This window comes from Petromyzon marinus, chromosome 19 (assembly GCF_048934315.1).
Source record: "Petromyzon marinus isolate PM22_M1 ecotype Great Lakes invasive population chromosome 19, UKy_Petmar_22M1.pri1.0, whole genome shotgun sequence".
Classification (NCBI taxonomy): Eukaryota; Metazoa; Chordata; class Hyperoartia; order Petromyzontiformes; family Petromyzontidae; genus Petromyzon; species Petromyzon marinus.
Window position 1 is genome coordinate 5,183,524 of NC_133685.1, and position 19,920 is coordinate 5,203,443.

Here is a 19,920-nt window from a genome sequence, read left to right on the forward strand (position 1 = left end):
TACGTCTATCCTCCCAGCAGTGGAGAACGTGTCCAAGTGGTGCGGCTGCCTGCTGTCCTCTCGCTCTTGCTGGTTTACAGAAAATAAAACACCATCAGATTAGGTTCACTGAGAATGAACAAGGTTAACAAATACCTTCTAAAACATGTTGCAGTCGTGTCCTGTTTCGAGATGTCATTAGCCTAATGGAGTACATTTTTGTAAAAGTGCTTCAACTCTGATAATATTAACCTTGGAAATATCATACCCTCTTATATATAGCATGACGTCATTCATATAGTGCGGCGTGGTGTGTGCATGCCAAATATTGCCTTGTCGTAATTTGAGCCAGTGGTTTACATAACCCAGCATTGGTGACGTTCAAACTGAAAAGCCACACATTTGGCAAAACATTCTCACATTCTCCTGCTTGCAAGGCAAACACTCAACACAATCATATTTGACTAAATATGTAGCCCGGGACACAAAAAATGCACACATTGCTTGGGAGTATGTTTTCGAATGGAATTGTCGGAAATAATTTTCTTTGAAATTTAATATCGAAATAAAAAGAAGGCATACCTGTGCAGACCAGCCAGCCTTTAGCCAGCTGCCGTATCCGTTTGCGGTGCGACTTCCCGTTGTAGTGGATCTGAGTTTGCGCTCGCGAGTTGAGCTGGATGTTACAGATTTCACAGAAAGTAACGCCGGACTTCTTGGCCTCCCGGTGACCACCGACGTCTTGGGGCCCATGCAGCCCTTCCTCGGGTGCCTCGGCACGCTGCGGGCACTCTCTCGGCAAGTCTCGCCCGACGTCCCAAATCATGGGCAGCCCAAACTCGTCTTGTGCCATCGCTGGCAATGGCTCGGCGCCGTTGCTCCAGCAGCCAGAGGTGGGCACCACGCCACTCGCAGAGAGGTGCTGGGTCGGAGGGGCAGTGTCCCACGTTTCAGCCGGAGCGGTCACGGGATCTGCTAGGTCACCAGCCAGCTTGACGGGACGAGAGTCACTACGCGCCCAGAGCCCTTGCATCTCCGGGAGTGCGTGCCCAGTGTACAGCATGGGGTCTGGGGGCTTGTTAGGTCCCCCTGTAGCATCCCAGTATTCTGAGGTTGACGGGGGAACGATGGCGCGATTTGCAGGGACGTCCCGCGAGAGAAATCCATTGCTCCAAGCAGGATCTCCGTATACGTTCCTCATTGGACTCGGTGGCCTCTTCATAACCTTCGGGGGGAATAATAGGAAGCAAACATCGAGAACAAGAACAAATATAATCAGGTCTAAAACAACTTTAACAAATTAAAGTAAACGGTGCACAGATTATGTGTTCATATTATTGGTTCTTTCGATAAAGTCACATAGAAGGGAAACAATAAAATAATAAAATATAAAACAATAAAATTCTCACGATGTTTCGACTGCAACACAAGCAATCATCATCAGGTGTGAAAACCACAGCAAGAAAATTTGCACTATAGAGCCCAATGCATATCCGACCAGGAACACATAGCCAGTGAACTCAAGCACGTACACCAAGTTCTTAAGGCTAATGGTTACTCCGACTACACAATCCGCAAAGCTATCACTCCAACCATGAAGTAGGACCCTCTTGAGGAGCCATTCAAAACCATCACTTTACCCTACATTGCGGGGATCACAAAAAGTTCTCCAAAATCTTGAATAAACACAAGATCCAGGTCCGATTCAACACATTGCATAACATCCGTGATCTGGTTCCGTCTGTAAAAGATGTGATTCCGGACATACAGTACCCTGGCGTCTACAAACTAAGTTGCCTCTGTGGTAGCAGTTACATTGGAGAAACCAAACGACATGTCTCGGACCGCATTCGTGAACACAAAGCAGACCTAAAACACGGTAGGACCAACACCTCGGCCGTGGCAGATCACTGTTATAATTCAGTGGGCTCACATGACATTGACTTCTCCAAGACAGAGGTTCTTTGCAAGCCATCTGGCTACCATGACAGATTCGTTCATGAGGCTATCCAAATATACAAACACAGAGACAATTTCAACCGAGAAGATGGATTCTGGCTTAGCAATCATTGGAAGGATTTGATCAACCATTTCGGGTCTTAATTGATTGTTCACGCTTACGGTGGCTTTCAGACCGCATCCATTATTTTCGCCTCCCCCCTCCTCTTTTCTGAACATAGATGGACTCGTCCATCTGAATAACTGCCAAAGCGCTCTCCGTGGTGCTAACGTTAAAATAACCGCCACTTTTTTCAAATTTTCATGCTGTGGTTTTCACACCTGATGATGATTGCTTGTGTTGCAGTCGAAACGTCGTGAGAATTTTATTGTTTTATATTTTTATTATTTTATTGTTTCCCTTCTACGTGACTTTACCGAAAGAACCAATAATATGAATCTCTGCAGTCACGACAGCTTTAAATCAAAAGATTACGTGTTCTCTACTTTAGCGAGCACATGTCAGCGATTCATGAAATAAACATTGCATCTTTGTTTTAAATTCTGAAAAAAATACAATTAGGGTACACATTAAATATACGACCAAACAGCTGCAAAACAACACATGGCTTCTATTACTCAGCGCCTGTTTATCCATTTTAATCAAATGTATTAATACGTACATAGAATGCTAAAAAACACAACTTATTTGTGCAGTTCATTGGCAATAAATATTCCTTTGAATGCGGATGTATTATGAAAATGCAGAAATCCTCCAAAAGGACAGTGCAAGGGCCAAAATTCTGTTCGTCATTATCCTTGCGAGTGGAGGATTATATTGTGGCACTGCATCAATGGACAACAATGCTTGCTGTCAAACGCTGAGGCTGTTTTTTTATGCTAAGATCCCGGCGCTCTGCCTCTGTCCATGGTGCTGAAACTTGGCACCCCTCCCAAAAGTCAACATAACCTCTCCTTCCTTTTCTCCCCCGATGGGACTTGGCTAAATCACTTTCCTAATGTTTGTTGAAACCATGACATTTAAAACTGCGTGATTTGTTTTCCTTTGTCCTACTTTTCGACTTAAAAAAGGTAAAGAACACGATTAAAATATCCCTGGCTTAATTAATGAAAACGTAATTAAACCATCGCAGTGATTTTTTTTATTACTCACACTGGCACATAAATCAACTCACTCTGCTTATTGAAAACGACCACATTTATCATTTGCCATTCACAGACATAACCATCGTCACATATTGTTCTGCTAGCCGTTATTTTGCTGCTTAAATGGACAGCAGCTGCAGCATTAACATTGGATGGGTATTCTTTGCAAAAGTAATGATGAAAACTTGAAGATATTAGAAAAATTAAATAACATAAAAAATCTCGATAATTGTTTTGTTTGGAGTAATTATGTACGTATGTTAAACGCATTTTTTCGCACAGTACGCAAACCAACCACGCTAATCGGAGACGTATGTATGTTGAATATCTTTCGCACTGTACATAGCCAACCGTGCTAATCGGAGGTGTGTGTATGTTGAACTTCTTTCATGAACTTCCCTCGCACCGTGCGTAGCCAACCGTGCTAATCGTTAAACACGTAACAGTGAGTAAATAACATTGGACTACAATTCATACTGGCAGCACTGGTATCCAGGCTGTGTCCCATTTTGTAATTCGCAAGCTGTGAGCAACTATAAATTGAAGGTACTACATCTCAAAGGGCCACTTTGCATCAGACCTTGCCACCATAACTCAATGCCACCCCTCCTATGCAATTCCAACCTCAATCTTCCTTCGTACAATATGGTCTCCCAGGTGAATTGTCACTGTCGCCAGTGAATTCATTTCGAGATAAATAGGGAGGGTTCAGGAGGCCCTGGGTCATTCGTGTCTTTTGTTAGCTGGGACAGTTTGACCTGTAAAAAGAATTCCGGATGATGCCATCACACGAGTCCATTGAAGTATCTTTACTGCACTTTCAAGTAAATGAATCGTTGTTCTGATGAGGTCTGGTCTAAGATCACAAGGTAATGGTTTGCCCTTAAACGCAGGTGCAAGGTTATAAAAAATAAAAAAAATAAACAACAACAGTGTCTGGGACCCTTTCTTAACGCCCTCAAAGCACACGCTGCTTTCGGTCACATTCCCTTGCAAAAGCTCTCGGCTTAACGGAAGTCTCTGCCCTCATTCCACAGAGTCACTTTGGTCGGGTAAACCTGATAACCTCTTGCAATTGGTTTTTCGTGTGTGCGACCGGTGCGTGTCGTGAGTAGCACACATTGCCACGCTCCTTTGCTGTGGCCCCTCCTGCCGAAACGATGTCAAGAGAAAATGCCCGGGGAAACGCTCGCAATCAATTTGACGCTTTGATGCATTGTGACAATTTTATATATAAAATATATATTTGGATCAATAATCAGCAGCTAAATTAATTATTTATCTGTAATACCATTTCTTCAGGAATGCTTTACTAAGTCTGAAGATTGTGTTTCATGAGCGTCCTGCTTTTGGATGTCTAACCAAATGCAGTTCTGAGTAACACGTCACTGAATCTCATTCCCACATTGTTTATTTTGTTTGACCATACTTCGCCACGCTGGTCAGTTCAGGATTAGTCACATTGTATGCATTAGAATTAGAAATACGTCAGTAACATATATTGAAATGGGAATTTTTATAACAAAAACACTGCATAAAATACCTTCATATAGCCCTGATAGTTCAACTTGACATCCTTCACACTACGTTTATTCAAATTCAATGTCGCAATGCCAGAGGTTCCTGGGCAGACAATGCAAAAGTTCAGAGCCTAGCTAGAAAGAGGGCACAGCGAGCTCCATGTTGTCATTGCACTGCCAATCATCGTTACCTTAAGGCTTAGCAGATTGACCTTCCCCTTCACCCACTCACACTCCTCAACTTGAATAAGGAAAAATATTATTTCCATGAATATGAATGATGAATTGTGTATGACCACAGACTTTGCAAACACTATGCGTTCTGGAGAAGCTGCCTGCAAAATTGATATATATATTTATATATGTAAGGGACACTGCTTAAAATACAGGAGACTATGATTGTCTCGGGCAATTAACGGAAGGAAGATCCAGATTTAATAATAATAATAAAGGGCCAGACAATATCGTGGTTATGCGCTTTTTTTAAACTGAACTGAATGATGCGAAGTGGGGTTCAGAAGAAAGTTTTCAATCAGTCCACACTGCCGGTCATGCTATGTGAGCCAGAATCAGAATATGTATTTATCCTGGAGGAATCTGATTAACTATGAAGCTCTTTTTTCACAGAGGTCCAGTAGGGGCACGGGGTAAGAGCGTTACAACAACAAACAGTACAAAGCACGATAGGAGTGCAAAGTACAAGAAAGGTGAACAAATTACCAAAATACATACAAATGAAATTAAACCATCCCCATCCTGCCAGGCAAAGCCCATTGAGGTATTAACTTATTTTTCAGAAGTGAACTAGCCACAAATACCTGAACAAAGTGGTCCATCATTTGGACAATTATAAAAATGGAGGAGAAAAACCAGAAGACCCGGATAAAAAAAAAATCTACGCGATCACGGGGAGAACATACAAACTCCAAATATATATGCGTCAGGGTCGGGCTCGAACCCCCTGACCTGCACACCAGGCGAGGTAGTAACATCACGGACACTGTACTGGGGCATCAGGTATAGCGGGCGTCCCAAACAAAAATACAAAATAATATAACACGATGGGGGCCTCCTCATCAGAAATTACGTAGTAGGGTCCAAGGCAGTGGTTCTTAACCTTTACTGCACCATTGCACTCCTTTGGTTGTCAGTCGTTAAAAAAATGTGTTAAAAAAGACATAGGTTTAATGAAACAGAGTAGTTGTACTTAACGTGACTGTGCTTAATTTGTGTTTCGATTATTTACCTTATAAAAAAAATCGGGCATGTTCCGCACCCCCAGGAAGGGCATTTCGCACCTCCAGAACCACTGGTCTAAGGGGACACATACATATGTAGTGACACAGCGCTCACTGTTGGACAGCAACTGCAGGTGCGCACTTAGCGCACATGCCGCTGAGCATATACGCTGTGTGTGTGCCGGCAGGGCGGAGAAACTGGGACAAGGGTCACGATAGACCTTGTGTGGAAGCCCCTGGAACCCTCTAGAGGGTTCGAGAAGGGAGGCGCGGCTAGGGTGGAGCCAGGCTGTGCCGAGGGGAATAAAAGCAGCTGAGAGCGAGAGCTCCGGGCTGCCGGTTCTGTGGTTGGACTCGTCGTTGTCGTCGTCGCCGCCCTCATCGCTGCCGCCTTCGTCCGACCATTGCACGGCTGGACAGTAGTCGGCTGTCCCGGTCGATGCCTTCGGTGCAACGCGGACAGGGTCGTGTCTGGGACAGGTCGTGCGGCAGCGTGGTCGTGTGTGTGTGTGTGTGAGAGAGAGAGAGAGGGGGCCCGATTGGTGGCGTGAGTTTGGCAACAATGATAAAGAGGACAGAGCGGTGCCTCCTGCGACCACCTCGTCTCCGGCTGACTGTTTGTGCGACGCACACTACCGGCACGCACAGACGAAACTACACGTACAAGGGGATGGCCCACCACAGAGATGAAGCAATGAGATACCATCAAAGGACTGTGAGAGATGGTGACAGCTAGGGAAGGCCTTCATCTGTCAGCCGATAGAAAATGGCTTATTGTGATGAATACAAATACATCTAAATCATTAGACTATTCAATTAAAACACAAACAGCCAATTATTATTATTACTGCCGTCATATTTATAGCAGGGACTCTGTATACTCCGTGACAGATGAGACCGTACTCTGACTTTAAACATTCGTTTCCGATCCAAAAGTAGAACGAGTAGGTACTGACGTGGCCAATCGAAAGTGGTTTAATGAACTGTGATTAAATACGGCGTGGATCCAATGAGCTCACTTTGGCAGCGCCCGCTACGTGGTGGCGGGCCAGGAACAGTCCACTTTGCCCTTCTTTGGAGCTGCGTGGCCAATGTCACAACTTTGCTTGAATCGATGGAAAAATAAAAAAAATAAACTCTCGAATGAGTAAACCGATCGGGAGCAGAGAACTGTTCCATTTGTATCCCCTTTCTAGTGAGGACATTTGCAACAACAACAAAAAAGTGTATGCTGAGCTATATTCTTGGTTCTTTCGGTAAAGTCACGTAGAAGGGAAACAATTTGTATTGTTTTATTGTTTCCCTTCTACGTGGCTTTACCAAAATAACCAAGAATGTGAATCCCTGCAGTCACGAAAGCTTTAAATCGAAATTTGTATGCTAAGCTCTTTAAAACTATCACACACCTACATCTACTTGATGAAGGTTATTTTATCGGTGGCCCTATTATCAAGGGGTTTTATTTTATTTTATTATTTCATTGCACTAAAAAACGTTGATCGATTTCAGTACACCCTGCGTGCTGTGGATGCCACCCTATAACCTAATTTCACCAGATGCAATGTCATCTCAAACCCAGTGTATTGTGAAACTGGGCAGAATGTCAGATACTTTGTTTAAACATTACATACTGCGCATGGCGTACAGCAGCTACTTCCGAAAATGTATTCTATTTTCTCTCCCACCAACATTATTACTTGCGACCTTGACAAACCAAGCGAATCAGCAGGCTCATGCTGCTGCGTTTCCATGGCCACTGGAAATTAATGTATTGTCCCAACGCTTAGAGAGCCATACGACTACAAGGTCTTGGCCCCATCACTTTGTTGCTCAGCCGTAACACACGGATGGTTTAGGTACAAACAAAAACGCTGACGGAAGGGCCTCCACTCGAGGGAGCTCCAGAGAACTCCTCCCGAGAGATGTTTAACCTACTCCCCTCCATGCTCGCCAGATGTCTTGGAAGAGGTGACAGTACCCACACTTTACCCCACCACGCGTGACTTGCCGATCGATTGAGGTGTGACCCATTTATACCGCTGAGTAGACAGAGGCAAGGTGTTGGGGGGTCAAGGGTTTGAAGAAGAAATTCGTACTAATGCTTCGACTGCCACGCCGGGGATATCGAGTCCAGGGCGTGAACCATTATACAGCAGTGTCCGATTTAGATTACGTTTTCCCACAAATTAAACATACTGTGATTGCCATTTAAAATGTTCTATTGCCATTTTTACGTCGTCTGTCTCTCGACACTCCGCTCCGTGCGGCATCATCACGGGCCCTTTGACATCATCACGGGCCCGTCTGTCTCTCGACACTCCGCTCCGTGCGACATCATCACGGGCCCTTTTCCGAGGGCTGTTTAAGCGAGCAGCGTGCGGTTCCCCTCCACAAAGCGAGCCACGGGCTACACAGCCTGATCGCTGCTGGATTGGCCCAATATGTCAGGTACGTACGTGGAACTTCTTTTACACCGTACGTAGCCAACCGTGCTAATCAGTGTTGCGGGGGAAGGACAACAAACTAAGCGGACAAAATCAGTTCTGATAGAAATGACTTTTTTTCAATCTAGTTGATTTAAAATTGGACATCCCCAGCAGCGTCCTAATATCGGAAGGAAGAACATGCCAGACGGCCACAGGAGCGCATCTTCAAGCGCTGCGGTGAACGTCGTTGTTCGATTGCAGAGCCAAACCGTCGCCGCTGCGATGATGACCGGGGGAGTTTGTGCAATAGACAAAGTCTGAATGTGGGGAGGAATCCAGGTTGAGCCCGCTCACCTGGGTGGCAAAAACTGGGTCGGCTCACTGTTTGAGCGGTGGTGGTGGTGGTGGGAACACAGCATTCAGCATGAGCACCTGTCGGTGTTAGCTCGCACATCTGTAGGGTATTTCACGGAGCGAAAACTGGCCAATGAGAAGCACGGAGAGCAGAAGGTCGCATGACTGCTCAGGAGTTTTGGGTCCTTACTCGACCTATCGTGATATAGAAAAAAAATTAAGATATTGGTGTGAAACTTTGCTTCACAAAAGCCCTGGTATCTTGAAAGCAACACATTGATACTTAATGCCAATGCATTTTCTGTCTTGTCTTACACGCTTAGGCACAAGGCCTTCAGCATTGCTGATCGAGAGCGGACGAGTGCTCCAAATCTGACTCTCAACAGGGGTTATTACGGATTATATTAAAACTCTTACATATTTTTTTCTAAACCAACCGTGCTGCATCCTACAATATAATGTGCACAATCTGACAGTTCGGTTTTTAATAGCATGCTTCAAAAAGCCTTCACGCACGTGGCTGATGCTTCGGGGTCTCTTAACCCCCCCCCCCCCCCCACGTTTTTTGAAAGGTAGCAAAACGATAATACAGACGTGGCTTAAAGAACACCTCTCTTCCTCGGAGAATACTTTTGGACTGTAATCCTATAATGCTATGACTCTTCTGTCAAAATACGTGGCTAGAAATAATTGTATCTGCTTATTTATATGTTATTTTAAAATATTGATTGCACATATGAAGTATATGTAACTCTCTCGTCAAGGAAGCATACGCCATCATGCAAACTCCGGTCACGATCGTAGCGGCTTTTGGCTAAGCCATCGAACAAAAAATAGTCACTGCGTCGGTCGCCTGCAACATTCTTCCTTCCGATATTAGGACGCCACTGAAGCTATGCACTTTTAAATCCAGATCGAAAACTAATTTCCTTAGAAATGTTTTTTTTGTGTTTAGTTTGTTGTCCTTCCCCAGGCACCTCCGATTAGCACGGTTGGCTACGTACGGTGCGAAATAAGTTGAAACATACAGCACGTATGTTTACACTTGATTACAATGAAAATTACAAAAACGACAAACCAACAAAATCTTAAAGCAAAACGGGCCACCCCCACCCCACTTTTGGGATCACAGACGATATTAAAAATGCCGCAAATCATGCAACGCAATGTTTTTCACCGAAGCCGAGTCACTCCGAAGACAAAAAAATGTTGGATAATATTTTGGATAACATTGGTCGCGTAAGGCCTACGTGTTAAGATGAAAAAAAATGTGCATGTGTATACAAAACGCGCGGTAGGAATGCGCCGGGTGTACACACGCACAGCTCCGTAATGAGCGAGGAAAGTGTAAAGCCTACGCAAGAGACGCACGCTTTTTGTATGCAGCGCATTGTGAATTTACGCTGCCGCATCTTGTCCGAGGTGGCTTCATTAATCTTTCTTAACAGGATGTGTAAAAGGGCACGGTTGCACCTCTGCAAGGGAAATTCGGTCGCGATGTGACTGCGTGGTGACCCGCTTCCTGTAAAGGGTGTTGTGAGACCCCATGCATCCCCTATGGCAGCATAACGGACCTTGGTATTAAAGACCCCCCTCCAGGATCATGGCATGCTTATTCATCACAGGGCTATAATTCATCGCAGTGGGAATTGGGGGATTGTGGTGGCCTGAGATTCCGGTGATAAACATTTAATCTCATTCCCCTCTTCCCGGTCTTCAAGTCTCATCGCGGCGGAAGTGACCAGGTGACTCAGAGGTCAGGGCGCTGAGCTGGCACCACCGTGTTTTGTATTCGAATGCAAGGGTTCAACCACCTGTGATTAAACCAGGTTCTCAAGGTCGTGAGTTGATGCTCTTAACCATCACATTCTACGGCAATCTCTACTTAACTTGGATAGATTCCGGGTCTGAGAATTGCTTGAAGGCGAGGAATATTTTGCACAGGCACTATATTGGTCACGTGACTGCATTACTCCCTTTGGCAGGGCAGGTGGGTAAGTGCTATCTCATACTGCGCGGACCTGAGTTCATTTAAAGGGATGTCAAAGGTAGCTCTGTGATATCAATTTCCGTTGCCCGTGTTCTAACACAAAGGGTTGCCCTGCTCTGTAAGACACCCAAATTGACTCCGCTTCTCATGATGTGGCGGCGCCAATGGCACAATCGGCATAAACATTTGGGCTGAGTAAACACTAAGACAAATTGTAGTGAGTGCTTATACTTGTTCCATATTCTCTGTCTGGCTGACTCAGGAAGGAAGGCGAGGAATGTTTTGCACAGGCACTGTTTGCCTTCTCAAGTACAGCCCAAGGCCCTGACTGCAGCAGATCCAACCCTGAATGCAGCGCTTAAAAGATTGTGCCTCGTTTTCCCACAATGCAATCTTTCAGTCACATATGTTACTTTAATTATAAATTAGCTTATTTAGTAATACATTTTGATTGTTTAAGGGATTGTGTGTTGCCCGATGGCTTCTATTACGTAACTATTCACGCGCCAATTTAAAAACTGGTCAAAATAAAAAAGCATTGATTCTCACCAGACTCATGATGCAAAGTGTAGTTTCCATCTCTTATTACCCACGCTGTCTCTGGCCTTTATTTATGTGCTACGAAGAAGGAACATTTGCCAAAACAGCGCCTATTCTGTATGTTTTTCTTAAGGCCACAGTGTTATTGACGAATGTGTTTGACTCAATATGAAGAAGAAGCCAAGCTAAGTTTAATGGAACTTAATGCCATGGAGGTCGGGGGATTTCAAAAAGACAAAAACATATTTGGAGCAACAAAAAAACAATGCCAGTTATCATGCTGTAGTAAAAAGGAAATATATTTCAAACATCTTTAAGACCAAAAATGTGTTTTCCGTTTTTTACTTTCATGAGTTCTGGTGAATTGTCATCTCATTTTTCACAGCTCCAGTGATAAATGTGAAACATCAAAAACAGCTGTTTCATTAAGCGGCTCCTTTTTTTGAACGCGCAGAACACTATGCCATAACTCAGCCTTAGCACCTTGTTTACATACTGCTACTGCATTATACGGACAACACTGCCCTGTCAGAAGATTGCCAGTGGACGATGCATCAGCGTGTCATCTCTCACACAGCATCCCATTAGGGAGATAGAGCCACGTAATTTGGCTCGTCTATGTCACGGGCTCTTAGGCGGTCTATGACTCGGTGTGCCTTACCAGACTCAAAATCAGAAATGAAAAAAATGTCCTCCGAAAGGCTTGGCAGCGTCGTTAGGGCGTCTGGCCAATTTCTCGGTACAACGTCAAATGCATTGGAAGCCAAACGGATTTCCACAACTGATTCAAACGTACAAAGCAGTGAATTTTGATTCGGGGAATCGCTGCACAATTTCGGGTTTCGTGAGAAGCTTCAGAGCAAGTCTCTGTGGTCATTGAATCACCTGGCAGCGTGTGGGTCTTGAAGTGAGTGTGTGATGTAATGTATTGCCTGCGAGCATTATCAACCAGAGGTCGCCTCTGTCCACCCAGCAGTATAATGGGTATACCAGAATCAGAATATTTATTTATACTGGAGGAAGCCGGTGAGCTATGAAGCTCTTTTTCACAGATGTCAAGTAGGGGCGAGTAAGAACGTTACAACATGATAGTCGTTCAAAGTACAAGAAAGCTAAACAAATCACATAAACACATACAAGCAAAACTAAATCATTCCCATCCTACCAGGGAAAGCCCACTGAGCTATTAACTTATTCTTCAGAAGTGACGTAGCCCCAAATGATAGCTCAACAAAGTGGCCCATCATTTTGACATTTATAGCACAAAAATGATCGAAATGATCTTAATGCATGTTTACTAAATGTGGAGAAATAAACCAAAGGAACCGGAGGACCCAGATGAAAAATTCCACGCGACCACGGGGAGAACATACAAACTACAAATATACAGACGTCAGGGTTCGGGATCGAACCCCGACCTGCTCCATACCAGGCGAGAAAGTTTTCAAGTTTCATTTATTAGATATAGCCCTGTGAGACATGTGGCTCTTAAATCGGGTGGAACCGCAACAAATAAAATATGAATCTACATTGCAGAAAACTATTACACCACAACCAGACCAAAATAAAGCTATAAAAACAATGTAACAACAGTAATCATAGGAGCTGTGATTTTAAATGTAACAATAAACGATATACATAACACGTACGACAAAAACCTGCAGCCATAGCTGGCAGCACGACACTCCCAGTGTATGATGTGTGAGTGAGTCAGCAGCAGCGTGAGTGAGTGTATGATGTGTGAGTCAGTGTATGATGTGTGAGTGAGTCAGCAGCAGCGTGAGTGTATGATGTGTGAGTGAGTCAGTGTATGATGTGTGAGTGAGTGTATTATGTGTGAGTGAGTGTATGATGTGTGAGTGAGTCAGCAGCAGCGTGAGTGAGTGTATGATGTGTGAGTGAGTCAGTGGTAGCGTGAGTGAGTGTATGATGTGTGAGTCAGTGTATGATGTGTTAGTCAGCGCATGATGAGTGAGTCAGTGTATGATGTGTGAGTGAGTCAGCAGCAGCGTGAGTGAGTGTATGATGAGTGAGCGAGTCAGCAGCAGCGTGAGTGAGTGTATGATGTGTGAGTCAGTGTATGATGTGTGAGTCAGTGTATGACGTGTGAGTCAGCAGCAGCGTGAGTGAGTGTATGATGTGCGAGTCAGCGTATGATGTGCGAGTCAGCGCATGATGATTTAGTAAGTGTTAGATTGAGTGAGTGTATGATGTGTGAGTCAGCGCTCGATGTGTTAGTCAGCGCATGATGCGTGAGTCAGTGTATGATGTGTGAGCGAGTCAGCGGCAGTGTGAGTGAGTGTATGATGTGCGAGTGAGCCAGCACACGATGAGTGTTCCTGTGTATGATGAGTGAATGGGTCAGTGGTTGTGCGAGTGTATGATGTGTGAGTGAGTAAGCGCATGATGAGCGAGTCAGTGCATGATGTGTGAGTGAGCCAGTGCATGGTGTGAGTGAGTCAGTGCATGATGTGTGAATGAGCCAGTGCATGGTGTGAGTGAGTCAGTGCATGATGTGTGAGTGAGTAAGCGCATGATGAGCGAGTCAGTGCATGATGTGTGAGTGAGCCAGTGCATGGTGTGAGTGAGTCAGTGCATGATGTGTGAATGAGCCAGTGCATGGTGTGAGTGAGTCAGTGCATGATGTGTGAGTGAGCCAGTGCATGGTGTGAGTGAGTCAGTGCATGATGTGTGAATGAGCCAGTGCATGGTGTGAGTGAGTCAGTGCATGATGTGTGAGTGAGCCAGTGCATGGTGTGAGTGAGTCAGTGCATGATGTGTGAATGAGCCAGTGCATGGTGTGAGTGAGTCAGTGCATGATGTGTGAATGAGCCAGTGCATGGTGTGAGTGAGTCAGTGCATGATGTGTGAGTGAGTCAGTGCATGATGTGTGAGTGAGTCAGTGCATGATGTGTGAGTGAGTCAGTGCATGATGTGTGAGTGAGTCAGTGCATGATGTGTGAGTCAGTGTATGATGTATGAAAAAGTCAGTGTTGGCTCCCTCTGCTCGCGCCGTCGCCCACCCCCCCCCCCCCGGCTCCGTCGCCCCCCCCAGCTCCGTTGCCCCCCCCCAGCTCCGTCGCCCCCCCCCCCAGCTCCTCTATCGGAGGGGGCTCTCTAGTGCTCCCTCGAGTGGAGACCATTCCAGCCAGAAGTGGCATTAGTAAGCATTTGCAGGGCGTTCACCCTTTAACTTTTACCATTGTTATTTATGGTAAAAACTCATTCTTTTTTAAAATGTGTACACATTTTAAAACGGCGATAGACAACACCGACGAACCGACCAGCCTTCGTTAATCGTAAGTTCATGACGATAAAATAAATACGGTGGTGGATCGTTTGTGCCGTAGTTTGTGCATTGTACTATGAACCCTATGACCCGAATTCAATTCCTGGCTATGGCAGCCGTTAGCGGCGAGTGATATCTGAACGTGTCCTGGGCTGCTCAATTCACCAACACACACTATCCTGTGTGGTCAAGTCTGGTTAAATCAACCTCCATGACAGCATGGGGGGGCCTCCAGATGAAGAGGTGCATTTACATTATTATTTTAATTCAAAATGCACAATGATTCCCACCTTCGCATTCGATTGTATTCACATTCCCAAGAATGTATGCAACCGTATGACAGAGATGCGATAAATGCACGAAAGATTGACAGCTAAATTACAAAACACATCAAAGCAGAACATATTCTATTGCGGAGGCGTACATACACAATCAACCAAAGAATGCCATGCAAAAATCAGCGAGGCAATGAACTTTTATAATAGCATTTAAAATAACCTTCATCCTCAAAATTAGAGAGGAAATTGACTTCTTCTTTGGTTCTTTCGGTAAAGTCACGTAGAATGAGAATAAAATAATAAATTGATAAAATAAAATAACACAATAATATTCTCACGACGTTTCGGCCACAACACAAGCGGCCTTCATCAGGTGGAGGGACGAGACTGTCTGGTAGGACAGCGCTGGAGTGGTATTTTATTTTATCAACTTATTATTTTATTCTCATTCTACGTGACTTTACCGAAAGAACCAAAGAAGATGAATCATTGCAGTCACGAAAGCTTTAAATCGAAAAAGGAAATTGACTTGTTTATTATTCGATTCTCGACTTTGCACTTTTACCCAGGCGTACGCTTTTAACGAAAGCAATGACGTCTGCATGTGCACGAGTATATGTGCACGCGTGTGTGCACGTGTGAGCGCGCGCGTGTGCACGCATGTATGCGAACGTGTGCACACGTGTGTGCACGTGTGCACACACACACACACGTGTGTGTGTGCACACGAGTGCGCGCGTCTGTATGCATGCACGCTTGTGTGTGTGTGTGTGTGCGCGCGTGTACATGCACGCGTTTGTGCGAGCGTGCACGCACGTGTGTGTGCGTGTGTGTGCATGCGCGTGTGTGTGCATGCGCGTGTGTGTGCATGCGCGTGTGTGTGTGCATGCGTGTGTGTGTGCGTGATCATCATGTACGGAACTCTTAGGCCACGCCACCGCTTTCGGAAAGGGGTCCTCCACTGGAGGGATCTCGATAGAAGCCCCTTGAGAGGGTCCTTTGGCCTACTCTTCCATGCTGGCCAGACGTCTTGGAGGAGATAGAAGTAGCGCGCAACTTGGCACCATCACAAGTGGGCTTACCAATCGAGCGGTGTTACCAAATTATTCTGCGAGCTGGAGAGAGGTTGAGGAGATTTAGAAAACGTCACCATTGCTTCCGCTGCTGTGCCGGGATATTGCACCGGCGACCTCTGATTTTCAAGTGCAGCGCGCTACGCAGAACCAAATTGCTGCATCCTTAGATTTGAGCCATGTTTCTATATGAAACCGAAATAATAGCAATAGTAAATAAATAAACCGTTATTCCATACGAGGATCCGCTCGCAGCAGCAGCAGTATCAGTATCACCATCTGACTGTCAATCTTCTGCAGACTGACGGGCAGATTCAATCAAGTGCCGTGATTCTCACAAAAGTCGACCTGTGCTTTCTTCACGCTGCTCAGAGTGAAGATGCCACTTTCAGGCTTCAGTGTATGCAGCATATGACCAGAGTCAATGAAGCATGCGAAATAGTAGACTATGAGCTGGTCAAGTAATTTTCGCAAGGTCACAATATAAAAGTGGATGTCATGGTTGATTTTCGTGGGCATCAAAACTGCAGACCCGTTTGTAATATTTTTTTCATCTAATATGCAGTAAAGTATACATAAGTGAGACTATGTTCTTATTATTTCAAAATTGAGTAACTAAAGTTTAAAAATGTTTGCATACTACCTCCTACGACACATTTCAGAAACATGGTTATGAACAAAAACAATGGCATAACAACGGAAAAGTAGGCAAAGAAGTATTCAGAAATGATGGCTTGGAAGAATATTTTCTGATGAAAAATGAAGGAACACGAGGGATAAGAGAACACATAATTACATCATTAAAACCGTTAAGATGATGAATTGTGGCTAGAAGAGATGATGGCAGATGACCAAGAATAATGATGAAGTGGCAGCTAAGGAATGGAGTGCGTCCAAGAGGATGTAAATCAAACTAAAACTAAACTATTTTGTTATTATACCAAGTAAGGAACACTGAGCTATAGAGCTTTTTTTTCACAAGCCACCTGGCCACAAATGATAGCTCAACGAAGTTCATGCAACGTGTTATGAACCCGGTCACCCGAGTTCAATTCCCGACCACGGCTAACGTCAGCGGCGAGTGATATCCGCGCGTGTCCTGGCCACCCAATTCACCAAGTCGCTGTGACCAGCGTGGCAAACTTGTGGGTCAAAGAACCGCCCCCATGGCCAACGCGGCGTCGATTGACAAAGGAGGGCTGTAAAATATTTTTAACCGCCGTGCTAATTGTGTATCGTCGATGTGTTTATCAGCATTATCAATGGCATCGCAACGTAGTATTTCACGGATGGAAGCCTGGCCATTCTTCAACATTAGCTCGTATCACCAACCTTGCCATTCGTGATTTATTATTCTTTTTCCCTCCCTTTTTCTGTTATGTAGAATTTTTAAGCCAAATCGATGGTTTGACGGGTCACAGGGCGCCAATTCATGCCACGCGATTGATCTCACGGAAAACATGACCGCGATGTCTGTTGCGCCCTTTCAACAATTTTTTTTCACCCACAATGCTTGTTTACATTGTGTCAGCTTTGGCCCCCCACCCGATTTAATATGCTTGGAGGAGATCCCCATTTTGTTGCACGCAAATCCTATAATGCCCACCCCCTTCCCCCCCCCCCCCCCCCGGTTATAACTCAGTGTTCAGTCTAAAAACACCACTGTATTGACGTGTTCTTCACCTCTGTTATGTTCGCGTGTATAGAACTGTTAAGCATTCCTCCCCTCCCCCTCGCCCGTGTTTAAAAAGAAAGCAGTTGGATGCGTTTTTGCTTTCGCCCAGTAACCAAACGGTGTAGCTGTCTTTATCCATATACAGCGCAGTAGGTTCATACATCGGATATTTTCGCGCATCCGCCAATCCCAGTGAATCTCAAACTTGTTTAGGTCCCGCGGGCCACTCAGCCGATGTGAACAATCTTGTGGACAACCCCAGCCAGCCCGGCTCCCCCTCCACCCCTGGTGACAAAACGCATTCACGTCTCTCTCTAAATACCAGTTAATACAAAATGATTAATATTACTGGAACATTAAAAAAATGAGGCAGATATAAAAAAAAAATCGGGAGGGGGATCGGGGGAGGGCATTTAGATCTTTGGGTGGGTTAGGGTCGTTTAATTAGGGTCGTTTACCGAACTTCAAATTTTCTAAATAAGCGGAGGCAACTTCACTAATCATTTGTGGTTCCTCCCTTAAGCCTCATCTTTTTTCAATCGCGTATCCCTATACTGCTTACTGTCCTTTAAGCCTTTATCCCTGCCGTTCCCTATCACCACCCTTCCTTGCCATCCCTTCCACTCCCCAACACTCAAATACCATCCCTTTACCCCAACAGCCAATAGGAATGTACCATTTATAATTTTTGTAAAGCGCGTTTGACAAAAGCGCTTTGTAAAATCCTGGATCAAATAGATAAGATAAAAAAAATATAAGTAAAATATGCATTCATGTCCAAAACAAAAGGTATAATAAACGTCGTCATTATTGGGCGGGATCAATCTGTGCATTTGCATCACAGCCTCGCAGACCATTTAAAACAACGTAGTTATGAAAATGCAATAACGAAAATCTTCAACTACATAACTGACTTAAATTCTTCTTCTTCTGTCGTATGGATATAGCAGCAGTTGCAAAGCGACATCTGGCGAGATAAAATGTGGATTTAAAGCTTTCGTGACTGCAGGGATTCATATTATAATACAAATAAAACAATACAATTATCACGACGTTCGATTGCAACACAAACAATCATCACCATCAGGTGTGAAAATCACAGCAAGAAAAATTGAAGAAAAAAACCCGCCACTTTTTTCAAATTTTCTTGCTGTGGTTTTCACACCTGTTGATGATTGCTTGTGTTGCAATCGAAACGTCGTGAGAATGTTATTGTTTTATATTTGTATTATTTTATTATTTCCCTTCTACGTGACTTTACCGAACGAACCAAGAATATCTGGCGAGATGTTAACGCTCTCGCCTGGGATACACAGGCATCCCTGGCGAGGAAGTTAACATGTCTCATGGTCGCGTGGATATTTCTCCGTGTCCTCCCGTTTTTCCATTCACATTTATAAACATGCATTTAGAGTATTTGGCTGCTATAAATCTACACATGATAAACCACTTCGTCGAGCTATCATATGTGGCCAGGTCGTTTCTGAAAAAGAAGCTAATAGCTCAGTGGGCTTTACCTGGTCAATTAAAACATTATTTAGTTTTACTTCTACTTTTTGCGTGATTTTATTTCCTTTCCTATGCTATATACTGTAGCTCAGTGGGCCTTACCTGGTAAAAATTCAAAACAAATGTGAATAGTTTTATAGTTACCAGATCGAATTCGGAGAGCCAGTCAAGAGCATCATCATAGTGCGGAAAGAACATTCGTTGTCCTGCGGGAATAAGTGAATATAAGGGGCGACTGCCCACGGTATGATCCGTCCATTGTTTGACGTTCACCACAGCTGCAGCGTGGTTCGCCTTGTAATCATCGCCACTCGTGCATCAGATATGATCAACATCGCCCATTGGGAGTCATCATGCGTTTAATGATCGCCGACTGCCACCAGGATAGTGGCTTCACAGTATAAACCTGTTTTTTTTTGTATTTTTTATGAACGCTCATTCGTGTGTTCGCTGCGGTAGATTTCTACGCGAGGTCGGTATCCTATGAACGGAGGGCCCTTTTTTTTTTTCAATCCACCGGTTGACGATGATGCCTGTGCTTCACCACATTGGTCAGTATGGGTTGGTGAAGATTGGAGAGCACCGACGCGGAAGCATAGGAAGTACGGTACAGTACAAAAAAAGGATTTTGCAGCACTACCTTCTCCCTGTGCACAGCGTGGTCCCTAACCAGCCTATAACACCTGTTAGTTACATGTAGGGCGGTCACCCATCCAAGCGCTATCCAGACTCAACCCTAGCTTCTAAGATTCGGTATCATTGGGCACATTTTGGACGATTTATTCGCAAGACAATTACCAATGGGTTCATCTTCTTGGTTCTTTCGGTGAAGTCACGTAGAATGGAAATAAAATAATAAAAATAAAACGTAATCAAAAATAAAGTTCTCACGACGTTTCGGCCACAACACTTCTTCAGGTGAAGAAACAGGACTGTCCAGAAGA

The 19,920-nt window shown here is 44.5% G+C and overlaps 1 protein-coding gene across 3 annotated transcripts in view; it reads right to left on the minus strand.

The window, feature by feature from the left end:
• Window positions 1-19,920, minus strand: part of LOC116943912 (zinc finger protein 385D-like) — a 105,770-nt gene that overhangs the window by 54,732 nt on the left and 31,118 nt on the right. For all 3 annotated transcript variants that reach the window (XM_032957258.2, XM_032957259.2, XM_032957257.2), the window contains one exon: window positions 562-1,204. In XM_032957258.2, the coding sequence (XP_032813149.2) occupies window positions 562-1,201 (640 nt within the window). In that variant the 5' untranslated portion in view covers window positions 1,202-1,204. The remainder of the gene's footprint in view (window positions 1-561; window positions 1,205-19,920) is intronic.